Source organism: Cottoperca gobio, chromosome 17 (genome assembly GCF_900634415.1).
Source record: "Cottoperca gobio chromosome 17, fCotGob3.1, whole genome shotgun sequence".
In the NCBI taxonomy this organism is placed as follows: Eukaryota; Metazoa; Chordata; class Actinopteri; order Perciformes; family Bovichtidae; genus Cottoperca; species Cottoperca gobio.
Window position 1 is genome coordinate 13,821,019 of NC_041371.1, and position 21,225 is coordinate 13,842,243.

The 21,225-nt window shown below is 42.7% G+C and overlaps 1 protein-coding gene across 1 annotated transcript in view; it reads left to right on the forward strand.

Moving 5' to 3' along the window:
- LOC115022901 (potassium/sodium hyperpolarization-activated cyclic nucleotide-gated channel 2-like) overlaps positions 1–13,833 on the forward strand; it is a 31,384-nt gene extending 17,551 nt beyond the window's left edge. The window contains 4 exon segments of the mRNA XM_029454011.1: positions 9,611–9,757; positions 10,079–10,319; positions 10,410–10,574; positions 11,005–13,833. Of these exon segments, the coding sequence (XP_029309871.1) occupies positions 9,611–9,757; positions 10,079–10,319; positions 10,410–10,574; positions 11,005–11,954 (1,503 nt within the window). The 3' untranslated portion in view covers positions 11,955–13,833.
- Positions 13,834–21,225: the final 7,392 nt, after the last annotated feature.

The window sequence follows — 21,225 nt, forward strand, 5'->3', positions numbered from 1 at the left end:
GATGAAGGAGAGAGGCTCAGAAAGTAAAGACTGATGTTATATCTTATTAATGATGACTTGAACATGCCTATAAACGATGTATGAACATCTCACATAGTTAAGGACTGATGTGTAGTTACAGCCTCACGTTACCTTACATATTGAAGCTGGTAGCTGGTCGGTACTGATGCTGATACCTTAAGTTTGGTTGTCTGTATCGGAGGAGGATTGCTTTCAACTATGTGTGTATGCACAGCGGGAGTTCTGTACTGATTGACCCACTGGTGGGTCAGTGTGATTGAAGATCTCTCTCAGAGGTCAACTAATGAAAAATTATCTTAGTTGATCAAAACAATGGTACTGCTCATATTTTTCTCTTTCTTCTTCTGTGTCTTTGTTAGTCATTGGCTGAAGCTGAATTTACTTTATTTAAATATTTGCTTCTGATTAAATGGAAATGTGTCATATTGTAGCCTTATCCATTAATTTAATTAAAAAGCAGGGACATACAGTAAGTGTAGAAATTGTGCAGATGTATTGTGGTGCAACAGCACCGTGTAGCATCAGTTCATGCACCTTTCCTTACCTTTAATCACACAGTATGAGATATTGTTTAACCACTCATTCATACTGTCATTAGATAGTATTTGTCTTTGCCTATCGGACATCTTTTGAATCAAGGATGGGGATCAGAGCAGTGCTGCAGCAGTGGCCTGTAGTGGTAACGGCACAGCCTCTCTGTTTCCAAGCAGAGTCTCGCTGGCCGGGGAGCAGGGGGAGTGTTGCTGGCTTTCAGCAGCCAATCAGAGGCTCCGGGTGTGTTCGGCCAGGTAGAGCCACATCGCCAGGGGCTTGGGCGTATGTGGTGTGTGTGGGGGCTGATGTGGGAGAGAGAGAACGAGACATACAGAGAAACTGTGTGTGTGTGATATGATGTCCCCTTGGGCAGCAGTAGAATTGATGAGGCAGCAGACCTGTGTGTCCTGCCAATGTCATCCTGAAGGTGACGTAAGCAATCATGGCTGTCTCTCTCTCTCTCTTCCTGATCACTCCCTCACTGGCTCTCACTCTACCTGCACTCTGTATCATCTGTTATGCGTCTACAACTATCCCTTTTTACATTACCTCTCCCCTCTTTTCTTCGGCTCCACCTTTTGAATATCTCCACCTGATTTTCTGCTCTCCCTCTATCCCTCTCTCTCTCCTCTTCTTTGGATTTGCATTTCTCTCTCTTTATTCCTCTCCCTCCTCTCTTTATCCTCTCTGGTGGTGGTGTCCTTGAGAGGTGCAGTGCTACCGCTAACTGTCTGCTACAGGGAGCAAAGCGAAGGGGGAAGGGAAACCTGTGGGAGACGCTAGGGCCTTGTTGTCGACACAAGTCCTGGTGCACTGCGAGATATTTGAACACTGTCTGTTTCACATCCTTTGGAGTGTTTTTGTCTGCGTCTTGTCTGGCTAGCATTGTTTGAAACTCCACATGGGTTGTTTTTCAGCCATGTGGCTGGACAATTGGGTATAAATAATTTCCAATAAATGCTTTAGAAGACAACGATGAGTGCTTACCGTTGCTCTTGTCTTTACTGTGTGTCCTGGATGGTGGGAGTTAAAAGGCTGGAGAGAAATCCATTGAGTGTTATCTGTAACAAATTATTTCTTTCAAAGTGAATTACTGCAAATGAGCAACCTTTGCAAGAAAACATACCATTAATCTGGTTTTAAATATCCAGTTAAATTTGCACCAAAAGCAGCATGTCTCATGTATTTAAGAGCTGTGATGAGTTGTATAAGTGCATAATCCTTAAACGTCCTGTATTTTTATTCAGTTTAAGGATACATTGATAAGTAAGAAACATAAATGCTTTCATGTCAGCAATTTGTTCCTAATGCTGTGTGCTTTGTGCATATTAATTCATATTTAGTCACTTTCTAATGCATCCTCACCCCTCAGAATATATGTTTTATCTGCTCTGGGCAGGAAAGGGCATTTCCCCAGAACCCTTTTTCTGACCAGTTGTCAGATTTTCTTTTTTTTCCTGCTTCTCTGTGACACTTAGAATTTCAGCTGAAGATGCGTTTATTTAAATAAATAAGAAACACGTAAAGCACCAGCCATGCCAGGGAGTCCGATGCCGATGCTGCCGGGTGAATTTGCCACGCCTCTGGATAGGACTGTGAGTGACATTTTTATCATTTGGAGAGTGTTAGCAAAACAAGTCTGCTGGCAGTCTGTTACAGCCCCAGTGAGGCTCGAGCTAGCATTGTGTGGAGGTTTCCATTTCAGCCCGGCAGAAATGTCAGACTCAAAATCCACGCTGGTCAAATTTAGGCAGAATTTGACTTGGTGGCTTTGGTGCAGAGACCTATGAGTTATTTATAAATAGTAACACTGCTCACTGAGCACAATAGAAACAATAGAAAGAAGCAGTCTCACTTGTGCCACCTTTAACGCACCTTTGGAAACAATGCAAATGTCAAATTCAGGCATGTGTTTCTGGTGATCACAAAATTTGCTCTTCTAAATTTGCATCTCAGAATTCATGTTTATTGATATTTGACCTTCAGCCCTGCAAGTTTAGAAACGCTTCTTTGTTTTGGTGCATTAGATTCTGTGGTTTTGACTTTGTGATTCTGACATTAGCTGGTTTTATGTAATCCGGTGTGAGGTCACGAGAAAACGCAGTATTAAAGGCCCTTCACACACACACACACACACACACACACACACACACACACACACACACACACACACACACACACACACACACACACACACACACACACACACACACTTTTCACTTATTCAGCCAGAGTGGACTTTGTCTCACGCTGCATTCACACACTGCCGGCATAAAAAGAAGAACATGAACACCTCCCGTTAGTCTGACCTGAGTGTTCACACATCTGTGTCCCCACCTGCTACTTTTCTGTTGTTATGTATGTGAAACCAGATACAAAGAAACTGTGAGTAGCTAATTTTAAATCAGCTGACTCCATTATATTTGTATTAATATTGGATTTTATTTAGAAGCAACACCCGGGAATGGTGTTTTTGCAATCAGCTAGAAGTCTGTTGACACGTCTGTAGTTCTTTTCACAAAGTGTCACTGTCACTGTCAACTCGGAGGCTGACGTTAGTGGTTTTTCAGACTCGGCTACTTGTAATTATGGTCTAACAATATGATGTGAATGCGTCACAAGGACTGTGTGGGCATGTAGCACATGCTATACTGACACCTGTCTGACCCTTGTATACGTTTTGTTGCACCTGTTTGGGTCGGAGACGATGGCGCTTTAATTCTTATTGGTTTGTTAAGTTTGTTGTTATGAGCCAGAATAAGTTAAAATACCTGTGTAGGTGTGCAGAGCTTTTATAAGTCACTTGTTATTTTGCAGAGAGACACGATTTTTCTCCCATTTCATTTCTTTGTGTGATGGGGCAAGACACATTCACTTCCGATTTTGAATCAGAGTTCAGTCTGATTGAACCATGGGGCTCTCCGATGTCCAGTCGGTTTAAAAGACTGGGTGGGATTGGCCTCTCATTTGAGAAATACTGTTTGCTTAAGTTCTTGGATTACAACTACACGTCAAAGTAATGCAAGCAGCAGAGAAGGAAGGATGCTGCCTGGCTGCAGATAGCACAGTCTGCTAGCTCCAGTCATTTATGTGTACAACCCCACCCATACTATTTCCTGTCACCCCTGCTTTTGACCACATTACTTGAGTACATTTCGCCAGGAAAGTTTCAGTTTGACTGCTGGATAGCTGGGCAGTGCATCACAGAACTTGACAGATATCTTATCTTGATTAACATGATAACTACATTTAGTTCAGAGTCTGTCTGAAATCACATAGCTGTGTGACATCACTTCTGGTTTTGATGAAGTGTGAATGCAATTAAAAAAGTCCTATTGGCATTCCTTTCCAACAGTATACATGTGAGATAATCAGGCTTCCCTTTACGGCACAGTTTGTGCCTTAAAGACTTGCAGCAGACAGTAGACTGGTATATAACTCTACACAGATACACCTTTTGCATCAATAATCAGCTCGCAATGGCCTCGCAGGGTGTTGAATCAGCTTTCCTCTCTTATAGTCGTAGAGACTAATCTTAGTAAGTAAGACAGAGAGCACTCTGTCATGATGTGGCACAAGACTGGATACAAGATTGTTTTCTACACCCCCCCCCCCCTTCGTGCAGCTGCCACCATTAACAACAGTAATGTGTCTTGTTTTAGCCAGATTGCTTGTCACTGATCGCTCCAATTATCCAGAACCAGGCTGACTTTGCAAAGATAGTGGACAAAGAATTTCCTACGTCAACGTCTAGAACAAAAATAGCATCCCTTTAGTCGTGGCAAATGATATTCACTAGTAGAAAGTGTGTCTGATAAACACACCTTTATCAGCAAGCCTCCTTTGGTTCTCACTTCCTTTGACTGAATTGTAGGAATATCAGTGTTTCCTCAGAAGCCTCATTTCATTTCATTTAATAAGACTTTGTATTGCGTGAGACCCCACAGTGTGTTGTTCCTCCCTGTGTACACATCTCCGAATTGAAGAAAGGCAAGACAAGCTCTGACTTACCACTATCTGATTTCCTTCTCTTTGGTTAATGTGCTGCATAATATAATGAGGAGATTTAGTAGGGAATTAAGTGAATGAATTATACATCCACATGGCCGTTTGGGATGAACCCGAATTAGAATTTCCAATGGAGAGAGGTTGTAGGACAAATGAGCAGGAGGAGAGGAAACGAAAGGAGAGGAGAGGAAGGTAAAGGAAAAGATGGGTAAGGAAAGGACAGAAAATTAACACAAGGAAAGAAGAGGAACATAAAGGAAAGGACGGTAAAGGAAAGGAAACTTAACAAAAGCAAAGGAAGGGTTGGAAAGGAAGGAGAAGGAGAGGGAAATGATAAAAAAGCTGTTAGCTATTGGGTCAGTAGTTAACAGGCTTAAACTTGGAAAATATAATCAGTCAATGACAAAACTCTCTATAAATGTAGCCAAAAGTTCCCAAAAGCAGCAGTTTAGATGACAAAGTGGAGCGTTTTGTTGTCGCATACACTTTATTTGCACTCTCATTTGGGTGTTCATCAGTCCCCTGTGGGTGCTGTGACGCAATGGACAAACGCTTGCGTCCTTCTCCTCTGTGACACTGGAAAGATTTCAGGTTGGCCTGGTGATGATCAATACGCCGCACTGAGACATGGTTCTCAAAGTCACGTCATTAAATGCCACCATCTAAGTTCAATCAGATAGGCTTTTGCTGCCTCATCCATTCAGACTTTGCAGAGTCTCAATCTAACCGCAGCTGCTCGGTCGCTGCATCTCTGCGGGGAGTGTGAGGTTTTCCATCGCTGCCAGAGTGCCCCACACCTACACTTTGTTCACAATCAGCACTTCCATTCTATGAAAGGCTCACCAGCTGCAGCGTTAGCGCTGACACGTTGGGTAAAGAGTTGTGACACTAGGTCATTTCTTTAGGTAGAGTCACTCATGCAGGTGAGACTTTGTGTTGTGTAACTCCATCAGAGGAGTTCTGCAGCTGCCCCCCGCCCGGGAGACTTTACCTTACCTAAATGCTGAATAATTAAAATATTGAATGTTTGGTTTATTTATGTTTATGTTATATGGCAGAAGGAAGCAGCGTGGGTGACAGTATCAGTCAGAAACATGCTTTGCTTCTTCTGGGCAGAGTGACAATACTTTTATTGCCTAGCAATATGGAGTCATTGAATAGCAACATCCCCTCTGCAGAACCAGTATGTGGTAGCATTAAACCTACATACACTTCAGAAAGTATTTGTTTTCACTGTTTTGGCTCTGTAATCTAGCACATTGGATTTGAAATAGAATAGAGACAACGAGGCTTTAAGATTTTACCACCTACTGTTTCTCATGTGAGATGCAAGCGTTAGAACTTTTACGGACTGCAAGTATTTAGATAACTTTTTGACTCTTGGTCTTTTAGTTGAACTGGTCACACACACCTACAGCCATGCCAGAAGCTCTGTGAGGCTATACTGTAATTAGCGCACAAAGAGAAAGTACAGCTGAGGCTGATGGAAACTTGGTCATAAACCAAAGTATTGAAAAGTCAGGAGGTGAGTCAGGAGATCTGCAAAGTTATTACAGATCATCCTTGAGGGGGCCATGAACAGTAAATGTCTTAAAACTTTAAAAACTATTACAAATATAGTGTAAACTAATACTTTACCCACAAAATGACCTTGAAAACGCATCGCAAAGGTCTGACAAAACAAAAACTTTGTTTCTTTACACAAATGTGTTTTCATTTAGGCAGACCATCCCATTAGAGGGGTGGGTGTTGATGGGGTTAGGATTTGTGTGGGTGTTCACTTTTCACATCCATAGTGGGTGAGCAATGTTGGACAACTTTAGGACAATGCACCAGGATAATATTCCTAAACATTCCTTAATCCAAACTGATTTTTAGTTTATTTCGCTGGAGACTAGACTGAGCTTAAAAAGCGCCTGAAATAAGCAAGAACTGAAGAGTACAAACTTGGCAGAGCATCAGCGGGGAGGATGCCAAGTGTGTCTGCTGATGTCTTCGGGTTTTGCACCCAAATATGAAATGTGAAGACCTTATTCAAGTTTACTTCTTTCTTTCAGTAAAATTTCTTTCTTAAAATTGAAGACTGTACATAAATAAAACGTCACAATTCCTACACAGTTCATCGGATATGGATGTAACCACACTCAAGTTAAAGCTGAGAGTTTAACCTCAGAGGTATTGTTTCATATCAAATCAAACAATGAAACCAAACGTAACACTTTTCTGACTGCACTGTAAATACTATAAGTTTCAGTTTCTCAGTGGTGGAAAGTTACCAAGTATATATACCCACGGTGTACTTAAAGGCTCGACGTGTAAGATATGACAGTATTTAAACAACATTAAAACAATGAAGTAACAATATCAACAGAGTATGAAGAGGCAACAGTGTTGACATTATGGATCAATAAAGACGTGAGTACTTCTTCCACCTCTGTCAATTCTGCAGTTGAGATAATTCAGTTGCTGTGTAGCTATATGCAATTGTTCTCAAGGTCAGGTTTGTTTAGTTTGGTGTCTTAGGTGCAAAGGCGATATCAGCTGGAATGACATTATAGTAGGGTGCTTTTTAGCTTTGAGTGTAGTGCAGGTCTTCAACAGGGGGTCCGCGACCCCCAGGGGTCAGCGGAAGTACTGCAGTGCGGTCGCAAAATATATTTTTAATTACAATTCTTTTTTTTTTTGCTTTGCGCAGTCACATTCCCTCCTCCGCTGTACTTCGTGAAGGGCGGCGACACACACCTACAGTCAGAGACAGAGTGGACGCACGCACCCGATCCCCCCCCCCCCCGTTGCACGGACCTCTTCTATACAATATATACAGTAGGGGGTCCCTGCACCACGCTACACCAGTTTGGGGGTCCTTGGCCTGAAAAACGTTGAAGACCCTGGGTGTAGTGTACTGCTGTCAATATAGTGGGGATTTCATTGCCTTGTACTGCAGGATTCTTCTGTGTACACAAGTATTCACTTATGTACAGCTAGAAATCTTTGTTTGCCGAATACGTCTCTCTTTTGGAAACAGGGAGCCAATAGTCTGTCAACAAACTATTTCCAATGTAAGCATTTATCTGATGCTGTTGAGGATCCAGAGCTTTTAGCATGTGAGCAGGTGGACCTCATATGTTTGCTCAGGGGCACTGACAGGACAGCTGATGCAACATCACCTAGTGAACCTGGGACCTTCCAGTTGTGGAGCGCTCTCCCTACAATGTTACAATCCCTCTGAAAACATTGTCAGGAGATGTCACTTGATGCCAGCTGACAGTTTCTTTGTGGCGGTTTGGACGATGACTTCCTCAGTCCCTAAAAGTTTTTGTGAGCACACAGCACGTGCCCACCTGCTGAGCTGTCACTGCCTCTCAAAATTGTGTTTCAGTCAGCTTTATCGGAGCAGGGTGAAGCTGTGCGTCTTATAAGGCTTTCCATTTGAGCTTTGTTGAAATGCACACAGTCTGACAGCAAAGCACAAGGAGAAATATTTTTCTCTCAACAGTCTGTTTTGTTCATCGCCACATCCATCACTCCCCTCTCCGCAGGCCGGCCACTTAGTTTTTGGTTCCTCAGTCCCTTTGGATGGATTGTGATTAGCATATTTCGACAATAGGAGCTTATCGTTTGTGTTGTTGGACCCTTCACTTTCTATTGATCTGACATTGATTAACTTCTAGGGATCATTGATCAAAGGGCGAGTGTGTTCATTTCAGTTGACAGCTGAAGGGCGTGTGCTTTAATTGTTTTGTGCAGTTTGTATTGTGTTTGTCGACTCGGGTAAAACGCTGTTGCATCATCCTCAGAGAGATCCCTTTTTTACTTTCATTGATAAGCTGCATCCTTTTTAGAGGCTGTAGTTTGTGGTGCTGTTGAATTATATTGCGTTGTACTGAGAGGTGTTCATACTGTAATATGTGTCTGCCCAAAAATAAAATACAAGAGAAATCTCTGAGGATGATGCAATACAATTCAACAGCACCACAAACTACAGCCTCCAAAACGGCCATAAATCTGAATCAGGCTCCTCTATAATACAGTTTTAATATAAACTGAACATTTGAACCTTCACGAAGGTAAGATTTACTGCCAGCCTGTTGCATTAGACTGCCAACTCTGAGTGTAAGTATCAGTGTAATTAAAAAATCAAACGTGTAAGTGCTTACTACAGTAAATGTCATATCGAATAGAATACATATTGCGGAGCTTTTGAGGGGTTTGCATACAAACATATACGAAAGCTCTCTGCCTTCTTGCTGTGGGTGTACTAATTGGACGCACATGATCTGATGTGTTTTAAAACACGTGTAATCAATTGACAAAACATTTTCAAGGTTGGTTCGGTGACTTTGTCTTTTATTCATATCTTTTTAAATTATTTTTGTTTGTTTATTTGTTTATTTAAAAGATAAAGCTGGCAACAGTGTTTATATTTGTTATTATCAACAAATTCCATGAAAAGGTCAAAACCAACAATATGTCTGTTGCTCAATACTTTCTTTTCTTCTTAGCATGTCTATAGTTTTAAGATAATATATAATTTAATGTTTAAAAAAAGGCTAAATAATTACCTAAAACAGCACTGGGCACTGTAGTTTTTAGCAAATGTTACTCAAACAGGAGTAAATAATGCATTAGTTTGGGCTATTTTTAGCTATGGAGAAATACACATTTGGTTCTGCAGTGAGTATTTAACAGCAGCATGACAGTGTTTGTGGGATTAACTTGAAACACACTTCAGTGCTCATTTTCATCATAATGAATGAACATGTCACCCAGAGCAACAGCGTGGCTCATTGATGTGTTTTTTTATATTTTTTGGACAACTAAGAAGCTCTTTGGCATAGACAAGTATATCAGGCTTTGACTACACAGACAGTACTTGTTGGTGCGATCAATGCATTTCTGGTTTTGGATCCTCTTCATGGGAAGACTGAGAAAATCACCAGATGCATCCTTTAACAGATACAATACAATCAACTATTGTTACAATGGAAAAAGATGTTGTCAGAATTATTATGTGCACTGCATTAACACATTGTCTCTGTCCGTCCAGTACAAACAAGTGGAGCAGTATATGTCCTTCCACAAGCTGCCTTCAGACTTCCGACAGAAAATCCATGACTACTATGAGCACAGATACCAGGGGAAGATGTTTGATGAGGAGAGCATTTTGGGAGAACTCAGCGAGCCCCTCAGAGAGGTAAGATGTAAACGCACAATAAGACACGAAATCTTCACATATGAAGTTGTACTGTAAGATTATTTTTGTCTTTGAGAAACTGTAGATTATTCATTGTGTTTACTTTGATCTTGACATGTTTGATTTTGAAAATACATTTAGAGTTTTGCCTTTATTTAGTAGTTTGTTTGTCACATATACTTACAAGATGAACTTTTATACTTAAATCCCTAATCTCAGCATTCATGCATGCAGAAGGAGACTCACTGCACTCGCTGCACCGTAGAGCTTCAGTTGAACATTTGAAAGATATTTCTCACCAAACAATGTGTCTTTTCTTAGGAAATTGTAAACTTCAACTGTCGCAAGCTGGTGGCCTCCATGCCGCTGTTTGCCAACGCAGAGCCGAACTTTGTGACGGCCATGTTGACCAAGCTGCGCTTTGAGGTATTCCAGCCGCATGATTACATTATAAGGGAAGGCACCATTGGGAAGAAAATGTACTTCATTCAGCACGGAGTCTGCAGCGTCATCACTAAGGGCACTCTGGCAATGAAACTTTCTGACGGCTCTTATTTTGGAGGTAGGACACAGTTTGTGGCATAGTTTTTCTGGTGGTGCCATTTTTAACTTCTTTTTTTAAGCTGATGCACTTTCTCCTTCCTGGTTTCAGAGATCTGTTTATTGACGAGGGGTCGGCGGACAGCCAGCGTGCGAGCAGAGACTTACTGTCGGCTCTACTCCCTTTCTGTTGACCACTTCAATGAGGTGCTGGAAGAATATCCAATGATGAGACGCGCCTTCGAGACTGTTGCCATCGATCGTCTAGACCGCATAGGTAATAAGTTCATGCTGTCAAACGTATGACTACCAGCACAAAAACATGCACACAGCTCGTTTATATAATAAATATAAACTCTAAAATGAACCCCATGTACAGAGAAAAGAATAATATTGTGTTTCCAGAATATTATTGTTGAAATAGGCATTAAAAGAAGCCCTCAGGTCCCTCAGAATGACACGGGACACTGTAACAGAAGATGAGAGTACAGGGTGACACTTCCATTATCCTCAGGGCTTGTTCTTCTAGAGGATGTACCTGGTGTAAAGGACTTCACACGCTAAATCTAAGTCATATTGTTCTCCCTTTCAAAATCCTCTTTCTTACATATATTTATGCTTTGTTCAGTTTATTTCATCTCTGCTCCGCCCTTTCTCATCTCTGTTTTCAGCTCTTTTAAAATCAATCAATTTAATTCTTTCTGCAGGTAAAAAGAACTCCATCCTGTTGCACAAGGTTCAGCATGATCTAAACTCTGGTGTCTTCAACAACCAGGAGAACGAGATGATCCAGGAGATAGTCAAGTACGACCGTGAGATGGTAAAGCTGGTGGACCTGCAGCGGCCGCGGGCCATGTCTATGACCCCGTCCATCGGTGGTATCTTTGCTCCCCCTGGCCAGTCGCAGTCAGGCTCTGCTATCGCCACTCTTCAGCAGGCAGTGGCCATGAGCTTTTGTCCTCAAATGGCGAGCCCCCTGGTGGGTCCAGGGACTCTGCAGTCTCCTCGCATGGTGCGAAGGTTTCATGTGATGCAGAGCCTGGCCAGCCCAGTCGCTATGTCTCCTCTTCAGTCTCAACCCCCCCAGACGCTCGGAGGGGCGTTTGGTTCTGCAATCTCTAGCCCGCCTGTCCAAAGTCCGCTCGCAGCTTCAGGACGGACTTTCCAGTACATGGCGAGCGCGGGACCCTCTGGCTCTCAATTGTCCCTAGTACAGCACCATGCACCCAGCCCAACACACATCCAGCAGAGGCCTGCCTCACACAAAAGCACCCACTCTCTTCATGCAGGTAGCTTGAGCCAGGATACCCGGGCCAGGTCTGCATCCCAGCTTTCACTCCCCCAGGAGGCAACACCACAAGCTGCTTCTGCAGTCCCCAGTCCTCCACAATCAACCCACACCTCCAACAACTCCATCGGCCCCCCTCAGCCCCTTCACCCCAACCTGCCAGGGCCCTCAGGAGTGGGAAGATCGGCAGGAGCTCAACAGAGGGTGGCCTTTGCCTCCACACCCCCTCCTGTGGGATCTGCTGGAATGGGGGCAGTAGCAGCAGCTGCTGGATCAGGACCTCCAGACTCTGGAGTTCCCAAGAAAGATTCAATTGTCAGCCTTCCAGAGCTAGACTCTGCCAGATCCAGGCTGTCTTCCAACTTGTGACCCTGGTAGAGTTCAGGAAAGAGGCCTTTTTTGTAGGAAAATCGGTTTGTTTTAGGTCAGTCCAGCTGATTTGTCAGCCTGCTAAATGACCAATCAGCTACCGCCAGCGCCAGCAGTCATTCGACCAGGATGCACTGTGTGCTGGTGTCAGCAGAAGGAAAAGAGCAACTCAAAGTCTTGAGACACTTGGCTAGGAGGAGTCTATACAATTAAACTAGTATAACTTAAGGTTGAACTGGCCTAGTCTACTGTGCCAGCACCTTTAGTCTTAGTATCACCCTTAACACTCTGCTTCCAAACACCTACTGTATATCGCTGTCTTTACTGTAAAGATTTGAAGAAAAGTAAGATTCATGTAACTATTGCATACTGTGTAGAATCCATGCAATGCAATCTAGCAGGAGCTGGACTTAAAAATGAAAATCAGGGACTTGAGGTCAAATGACAATGACATTTTAAGCGTTCAAAAAGTGTTTTGAGTGTAATTTTTCCGTATAAGCTGTCGTAGCAAAAGAACACATTGCTCTTCATATTGTTTAAAATAGTAGTGAAAATAGTGTTTTAGACCGCTGGTCGATCTTACATCGATGTGTAAATAGTTGATGAAAAAAGTACGGAGGAATATTATATTCATTGTATCTACTCAAACCAAAGTTGAGCTTGAACACAAAGTCTGGTTGTGTCTGTATCAACTAAAAAAGAAACATAGAAGAAAATGCCATTTATTTAACTGCCTTGATTCAACGTTAGAAGCCATATATTTGGTTTGTGTGTATGTATATATGTGGGTGTAAGTTTGTGCGCGTGAGTTTGTTGGTACGTTTTGGTTCTATTTTCAGAGAATGGACTCACACACTCTACACTTGCTTTGTCAAACGCGATTGGTTTGACATGCTGACGGTGGCACTGACCTGTTTCCATGAAACATCTGGGAGGCGGTCAGATGTTTGGTCAGCGCACTGATTGTAACCCTGAAGGCAAAGGTGGTTAAATAATTTGAGTTTTATTGAAAGGTAACATTTGTGAACAACCCATACTGTATACTTGCTTGTTTTTGTCTAGGTTTATTGATTAACACATGCAATATAATTCTGCAATACTCTACCCCCGCCTATATATAAATATATATGAATATAAATATCTATACATATGCTGTACAGGAAAGTTTTCCTTTTGTTTTCTTTTTAATGTGAAATCTTAAAGAATCCAGCAGCTATTGTGGCTTCACTTGAAGTATTGTAATCCAGTGACCATGTTGTTACCTTAACCAAAAATGTTTGGAGGGAATGAGAGGACGTGCAGTTTCATGTTCGTAAAAACAGACGGGACAAACTGCTTAAAACTGGTTTTAGAGTCACAGGAGGAATCCACGCTTTGAGTTCAGCAAGTCAGATCCTCAAAAATGTCACTTTAAAACCCATTTGAAGTCTAACCCTAAATTGTAAAATGAACGTGGGTGGGCAATATGGGTCATGAATGCCTCACTTGTAAAAACTCTTTGCTCCATATCAAAGTCTCTATGTGCCCCGTGTCGGCCAAAACTCCCACGAATGTCTCAACATTTCGATCTACAACAAACCTATTGCTCAAATTTCGGGATAGGGTTGAGGCTTTGGTTTTATTTGCTCTAAATATTCTGATCCTGTTGAACCTAAAAGCCTTCTCTTGCTGAATGTATGCCATACGAGAAGGAAGACAGCTAATCAGATATAAACTGCCATGTAAATAAAGGGACAGAGGTTTAAAGAGGCTTTTATGATGCAAGGGGGTTGTGGGCATTGTTGTATGTGTTGCTGAGTGTCTGTGTGATCTTTTTGGGGTTTGATGATGCTTCTCTGGGTAGAACGTTGCTGTATTTTACCTGTATGTTACCCCCCCCCCCCCCCCCCCCCCACACACACACACACACCATATCCCCAGATCTATCACGAGAGGATCCATTATTTTTTGTTTATTTATTGAGGTGAGCGAGAGCGAGTCATAACCACTTTGAACTCCTCGGCCCAAAACGAGCACTGAGGACATTCAGTTAAGCATCTTGTGTTGCACTTCGACCTTGTAATCAAAATAAAAATCGATGCTCTGTTCTTTTAAAATGGCTGCAGTACTTCCCCTGGACCCATTAACTGGTTAAACTGTAAAGGATGAAAAGTAAATCCAATTGGGAAAGAAACAGGCAGCTGATTCAATGTGCTAAACAAACATCGCGTTCAACTTTTTCAGCTTTGAGCATCGATCCCGAGTCAAACCGTAAAATCGATGCAATGGACATTTCACTCAGGTTAGCTACCTTTCCTGAGAGATGTATTGATTGCCGCAGCGTGGCTGTCTATTGATTTATGTAGACTTGTCCATCCTCCCATAATCTTGTTGATTTAACCATGCTGAAAGAGTCCCCTTGAATTCTGATTGGCTGGGAGTCAAATTGTTATTAACAAAACTCGCTGCCGTTTTCTTTGATCACTTGAGAGCTATTTAAATCTTTAAACAAGGTGTAAGTGATTGTTTTTATCCAAGGGCTTCATTATATGGCTTGTAAACCCTGGCTCATTGTCACTGTGGAGCAGCCACATGTCTACTTTCCATTTGATCAGTAACATGCACTAAACCTGGTTCATTGTCATACCTGGGTCACAGTGCTGCAGCCCACTCCATCAGCAACACGGGAACTGTTTATTTATTTTTTCCTATGGGAAAGGTACATGCCAAAATGCCAATAAGATTGTGAATGGATCGAGTCCATTTGAGTCAATAGCTGTTGTGTGCTTCAATACTGTTCCAGTGCAATCAATTGGTCCTCTTCCCTATTCCTTTGTGCTAATACCAGAGTTTGCCCTATTAAGCTGCTATCAGGACTGTGCTGATACTATTTGAATGAGTCCACAGTCAGTGAGAGCAAGATGGAAGGAGAGTTAAAGAGCTAATGTTTCAGGCAATATCAGGCACCGTCTCTGTGTCATTGCATCCATCCAGTAAGATACTGTAGTGTGTAATTCACTCCCACTCAAAGGATGGCATCTCATACACACTTTGATCAGTACCACTCTATTTCAACCCTCAGCCAGGAGGCTGATGCAGCCCTGGCCAAGCACATACTTCTGTCAGTTATCTGTTTTGTGTCTGTGTCACAAGTGTGTTCAGTCAGTCTGCTTCCAGCCACTGTCGAATTGTGTGTGTGTGATATAGCGCTGTATTTGCCTGATGACGGGGGGGTTCAAAGTGCGATTGTTTAATGGTTCTTCTACTGGACCTTGCTGTGAAGTGGGATTGAAATCCCTCATACATGTTTGACACTGACTGACAATTATTGAGAGTATCTAAGTTTCAAACCTCTCATTCTTGCTGTACCAGATATAAAGGGTACTGAATGCCTTGGTGTTGATATGTTAGCAAATCAGGGTATTCTTTTTGTTTGTAAAAGTGTCTTTGATTTATCAGTATATTTTGTTTGGTTATTGTTTTTGCAATGTGCCCCATGCACATGGACTGTATATACCTTGTGCCTAGTATATCTAGTTTCCACATAGTCTATTTTTGTGGTATGTATGTGCCTGTAAAAATGCAAATATGTGTTTTTATTTTCAACTTGCAATATATGTAAAAGAAAAGAAGAAAAAAACATTAGATGAAGACTAGTATTGCTGAATTAAAATGACAATGTCAGTATATATAATTTTCCCTGATTTGGGAAACACAAAATTGCACATTTTTGTTGGTTTGAGCCTTCCAACACCATGCGCGCTGTACTCTGTACTTTCATGTTCTGTACATATGGTATACACAGAGATGTGGGGCACATTGTTGTGTTTTACCACAACCTGCTGTATAAGAGACATTTTCTACAGTGAGAGGGTGAGCTCTGACAGGCTTCTGGTGGATATCGGCAGTCTAGACATTAGCTTAGATGACCTGCTTGCTGCACAGAGCCAAAGGAACAAATCAAACTGGAGATGCCTGCACAATATAAATACAGGAACAAAACTAGACTGTGCACATGCTGGAAAATCTTTCTCAAACCATATTGTTGCACAGGTCTTTAAACTCCGATGCTGGTTGCACACGGATCTGGTTTGCCAATAAAAAAATAAAAAAGATCTCTCCAAGGCTGAATTTGGCTCACGAGCCACAGCAGTCACAAGCTCGACTCCCGGGTTGAGTTACCCTGACAGATAACATCAGAGTGCATGCTTGTATTTTTCTTATCTAAGCAGAGTTCTGTGTATGATTCTTAGTGGGACCTTCAAACCTAGACATTGTTGTGTACCAACTACTGTACAATGATTTTATTTAGTCTAACAGTTAAACCTTTGTGTCGTAGCTACTGTAGCCTACTTAGCTTACCTAAGCCTTCTCTCTGCTTCAGGACTCTGTGTATTGTGTGCTTGAGTTTGTGTGTGTGTGTGTTCCTGTGCCTTTCCTTCTATAATGTTGGTCCCACTTGAGAATATGATGCCATTTAGGGGTTTGAAACCCATGTGAGGCTGAGAGAGACGCCAGCACAAGCTGGAAAGTGTTACACGGTCACGACTCCACTAAAAAATAAAAACACTATAATGCTCCTAGAAAAGACTCCAGCACATCCCTGGACTTAGTAGCATTCCACAGCCTGCACGAGCAGCTCGGTGTGGGCATTCAGACACACTTTACCAGCACCATGTAGACAACAGCACAGATATCTGACACAGCGCGTGTCCTCTCTCTCTCTTTCTCTGTGGAGGCCAATCTGCAACCATCTCAGGCTGTGCTCTGCTTCTGCTCTTAATAAAAAGGTTCAAGTATTTCAGAACTCCAGCTCTGTCTAAGTTGATGTCTACAATTCAGGGACAAATCAGCTCCCAGCCTGAGCCACAGCACTTCCAAATCGATCTCAAAGGATCAGGGGGATACTTGTGATGCTGGCGATATTTGTCGCTGTCCAGTCCTTTCAGACTGAGATGCACAGCTGGCGGCGACGGGTGTGGGGGGCTGATTTGAACCTGCGTCCAAAAGGCTGTCTTGTCCACCACCTCTGCTGGCCGAGAACACAGAGCCACACCCTGGTCTCTCTCAATAAGCTGGTCTGTCAGTCAGTGGCAATGTCGTTTAAGCGTTCGTAAAAAGACAATACATTGTTGTGCAATAAAAAGATGAGCGCATTGGCATACTTACCTCTGTGTGTGGACTTTTATTCATTGTTGTGTCTTTGTTGGTCGCCATGCGGTGCATCTGAACATTTAACATACCATTGGTAGCTGCAAACACACACACACACACACACACACACACACACACACACACAGACACACACACACACACACACACACACACACACACACACACACACACACACACACACCTCAACCTTGTAAATCAGCCAGCAAACCCTCCACTCTTGTTCTACCCCACATCAAATAAGATCTCTCTCTCTCTCTGTCTCTCTGTCTCTCTGTCACTCTTCTCTCTCTCTCTCTCTCTCTCTCTCTCTCTCTCTCTCTCTCATCTCTCTCTCTCTCTTCTCTCTCTCTCTCTCTCTCCTCTCTCTCTCTCTCTCTCTCTCTCTCCTCTCTCTCTCTCTCTCTCTCTCTCTCTCTCTCTCTCTCTCTCTCTGCAGACAGGGGCTCTGCTGCATCCCTGATGAGATGTCTGAGCTTAGTCTCAGAGCTTTCCACTGTGTGTGTGTGAACACACAGCACAGCAGCAAGTGTATTTATTCCTGTACCTAAGAGCGTGTACGTGCACATGCAAGCCCTAGTTTTGTATTTGTCCGATATATATAGAGAGAGTAAATTAACCTGTGTGTGTGTGCGTGTGTGCGTGTGTGTGTGTGTGTGTGTGTGTGTGTAGGTGTGTGTGTGTGTGTGTTTGTGTGTGTGTGTGTGTGTGTGAGTGAGTGAGTGAGTGAGTGAGTGTGTGTGAAAGGGTGGGTGGGTGTGTGCGTCAGAGATGAGGGCAGTCCAAGGACACACACTCCTCTAGCAGCCTGGGAGCAGCACACACCCGTTCCCTCTCTGTCTATTTCCTTGCACTATTTCCTTTCCACACACACATACACACACAAACACACACACACACACACACATTTCTGTCTGGAACCTCAGTGATTATGCATGCCACACTGAGATAGAAATATTAAAATAACATGCAAGGTGAGGTTTTGACAAAGAGCTTTACACCATGTAGCCTCCTCAGATCTACATGTGGCTGGTAGAAATGTGGGTGAGGCCATCCGCAGTGCGTGTACGTAGTTTTACCTTGACTTGACATAATGTCCTCTCTCTCTTCAGTTCTATTGACACACACACACTCTCTCTGTCTCCCTCTCGCTATCCATTTCATCTTAATTCAATGAGGAAGCAATGTACTGATAGTGGCTACAGGCAGATACTACACCAAGTTGTGAAGCAATATGTAGTCTAAGTATATAGTTTCATCCTGAATATGGCGGAGGATTGTCCTCTACTTGGTTTCCTCTGCAGTGCCGGTCCTCTACTGTGTCCCTGGCTGTCCTACTTCAATTAATCATATCAGCATCTCCTGCACTGCCCCCCACGCTGTTTACCTCCAGAGGGCAATTTGCTTATTTAGCTTCTTTCTGGTATCCTCGTCCCCCTCACATCCATCTCCTACCAGTTCCCTCACGCTGCTCTTTGACTGGCCAAATCAGCATTTTCAGCAATTCTTAAGAACAGGTACGCTTATTGTTGTAATATTTGCAGATGTGGATGTGCACAGCAAACTCAGACAATTAATCGTTTGGCCTATAAAATGTCAGAGAATATTGAAAAATATCCATTTTATCTTTCTGAAAGTTCAAGGTGATGTATTTTTTTCCCAGTCCAAATATATTTAGTTTAACATGATACAAAACACAGAAAAATAAATATTTGAGAAACAGAAAAAGTAGTTGACGATTATATTTCTGTCAATCAACTAATCGATTAGTCGACTAATAGTTGCAGCTTTATGGAAAGAAGACGTTTGCCCTTCTGCCGTAACATTTCCTCTCTGCTGAAGCTGCTTTGTCCCCCTGCACCGAGGAGCATCTAGAGAACACAGCTCACATCTGAATGCCAGGATTAGCATTTGGTCCAAGCTCTGAGTCCATGAGTCACAGAGCAAGACACAGAGAAAGAGAGAGACAGAGAGACAGAGAGAGAGAGAGAGGGAGAGGGAGAGGGAGGGAGAGGGACAGAGAGAGGAGACAGAGAGACAGAGAGAGAGAGAGAGAGGGAGAGGGAGAGGGAGGGAGAGGGACAGAGAGAGAGACAGAGAGACATGAGAGAGAGAGAGGGAGAGAAGATGAGAGAGAGAGGAGAGAGCGAAGAGAGAGAGAGCACGTATCCCTTTCTCTCCCTCCTCAGAGATAGATAGAGGACTCCTCTCTCTCTCTCTCAGAGAGAGAGAGGAGAGAGAGAGATACAGTAAATCATCTTACAGCCGCAGGCAGCCTCAGTAACATCACAGTTGCTGGACAGTGGGCTGGGGAGGAAGTGAGAAGTGCGTCAAGCTGAATGATCAAGAGCACAACACACAGTAAGAAACAGGAGGAAAGGGTCACATGGTGTTCTACAAGCTATGTCATCTTATTTCAATTTTATTTTAAATTCTTTGTTCCCTGAGGGGGTTTGTTTGACTTTGTTTTATTTCTCATTTAGACAAAACAAGAGATGTTCCTCTGACTGATCAATGCAGCCTCAACCCAAGGACACATGGCTTATAAATCATGTGACCCTCACCCAACTGTAAATCAGCCGCCATTCAGTGGCACACTTACTGCACACATACATCAAAATACAGGAAACTGGCAACGAGTCCAGTAATCCAAGAATTTATGATTAGCACACGTGCAAATATACAACCTCTGGCCACGCTTCGTTGTTATTAACATTATGGCTACTTTCTCGTCAATATTGCGTTACACGCTATTGCATATTTCAGTTTACGACTATATTAAAAAGGAATTAAAAAAATCACCCCTCTTAGGTTTACTCAATCCCTTATGTAATGTTCCTAAATAGTGAGACGTGAATTCAGACTTGTGATGCAAAGCTTTACAGTAATTTGGCAGCTGAAGTCGAGAATATAACACCATTTCTTATCGAGTACTGTAGATGTGCTTACAGCAACAAATTATGTAATGAGCAGTGTGTCTCTTGGGGGAGACGAGGAGGAGGAAGAGGGCATCAGCAGTAACAAGGGCACATCCTGCATGCAGTATGCAGCTCATAAATACAATGTTTTATGTTAATTATCAACCGTTTAAATGTGGCTTCCTGAGAAAGTCCCTGAATACTGTTTCCAAAGTAAAATTATAATTCAGCAACTATTTCTTGTGAACTTAACATTCTTACGGCTTTTGTTGTTAACTGTTTCTTCTCTTGGAAAAGAGAGAAGCAGCATAGGAGGTGCTGAAAGGTGGCTGGCTGCTGGGCTCTCTGTGAGCAGCTGTCCTGAGCAGCACTCAGCTAAACACTTCCCATTAGGGACGACCCAGAAACGTCCATGAACCCTGTGGCCAAAAAAAGACGAGTGAAAAAGAGAGGATGAAGAAAGCAGTGATATGCGAGCAATATAGAGGACAGGAAATGGGGAAGAAATTCTCCAAGCAGATATTATTACCTTCCTTTTTCTCAGAGCACTTTGTTTCGTTTGCAAAACATTTAATCTCCTCGAGGCCTTTCGGCTGTTTCAGCTGTGATTGTTTTTCGACAGGAAACAACGGCTCCCACTCAATGAATTCACTCCATCATACACTTCCACCGATAATATTTGCTCTGGGCCGCCGACTGAAGTGATGAGAGCCAGGACAATGCTTAAGCTTCTGAATCATCTCATCTGTTCTGCTCTGTCAAGGTCTGTACTCTGTGACACTGTGGCTATTCATCAGAGCAGACACACTCATACATTCACACACTGTGTCACACACACACACACACACACACACACACACACACACACACACACACACACACACACACACACACTCACACACTTATATATTAATATTAATATAACATTTCCCATCCGAGTGTGCCCCTCAATGCAAAGTATTTATTAACTAATTACACATTCAAGGTGCAACAGCAGATCCTAAAGTCACCACACCGTCTTTTTGTGTTTGATTTAGTGTGGTATTACGTCATATGGTACATCTATTAAATTTAAAGTCACCCTCTGGAGTTTTTGACGAGTTATAGGGCCATAGAGCAATGTTTTAATGAGTGGGACCTGGATGAGTTTGTATCATACATACGCGCGATGATGCGGGTGACATGATACACGTTCCTGCCAC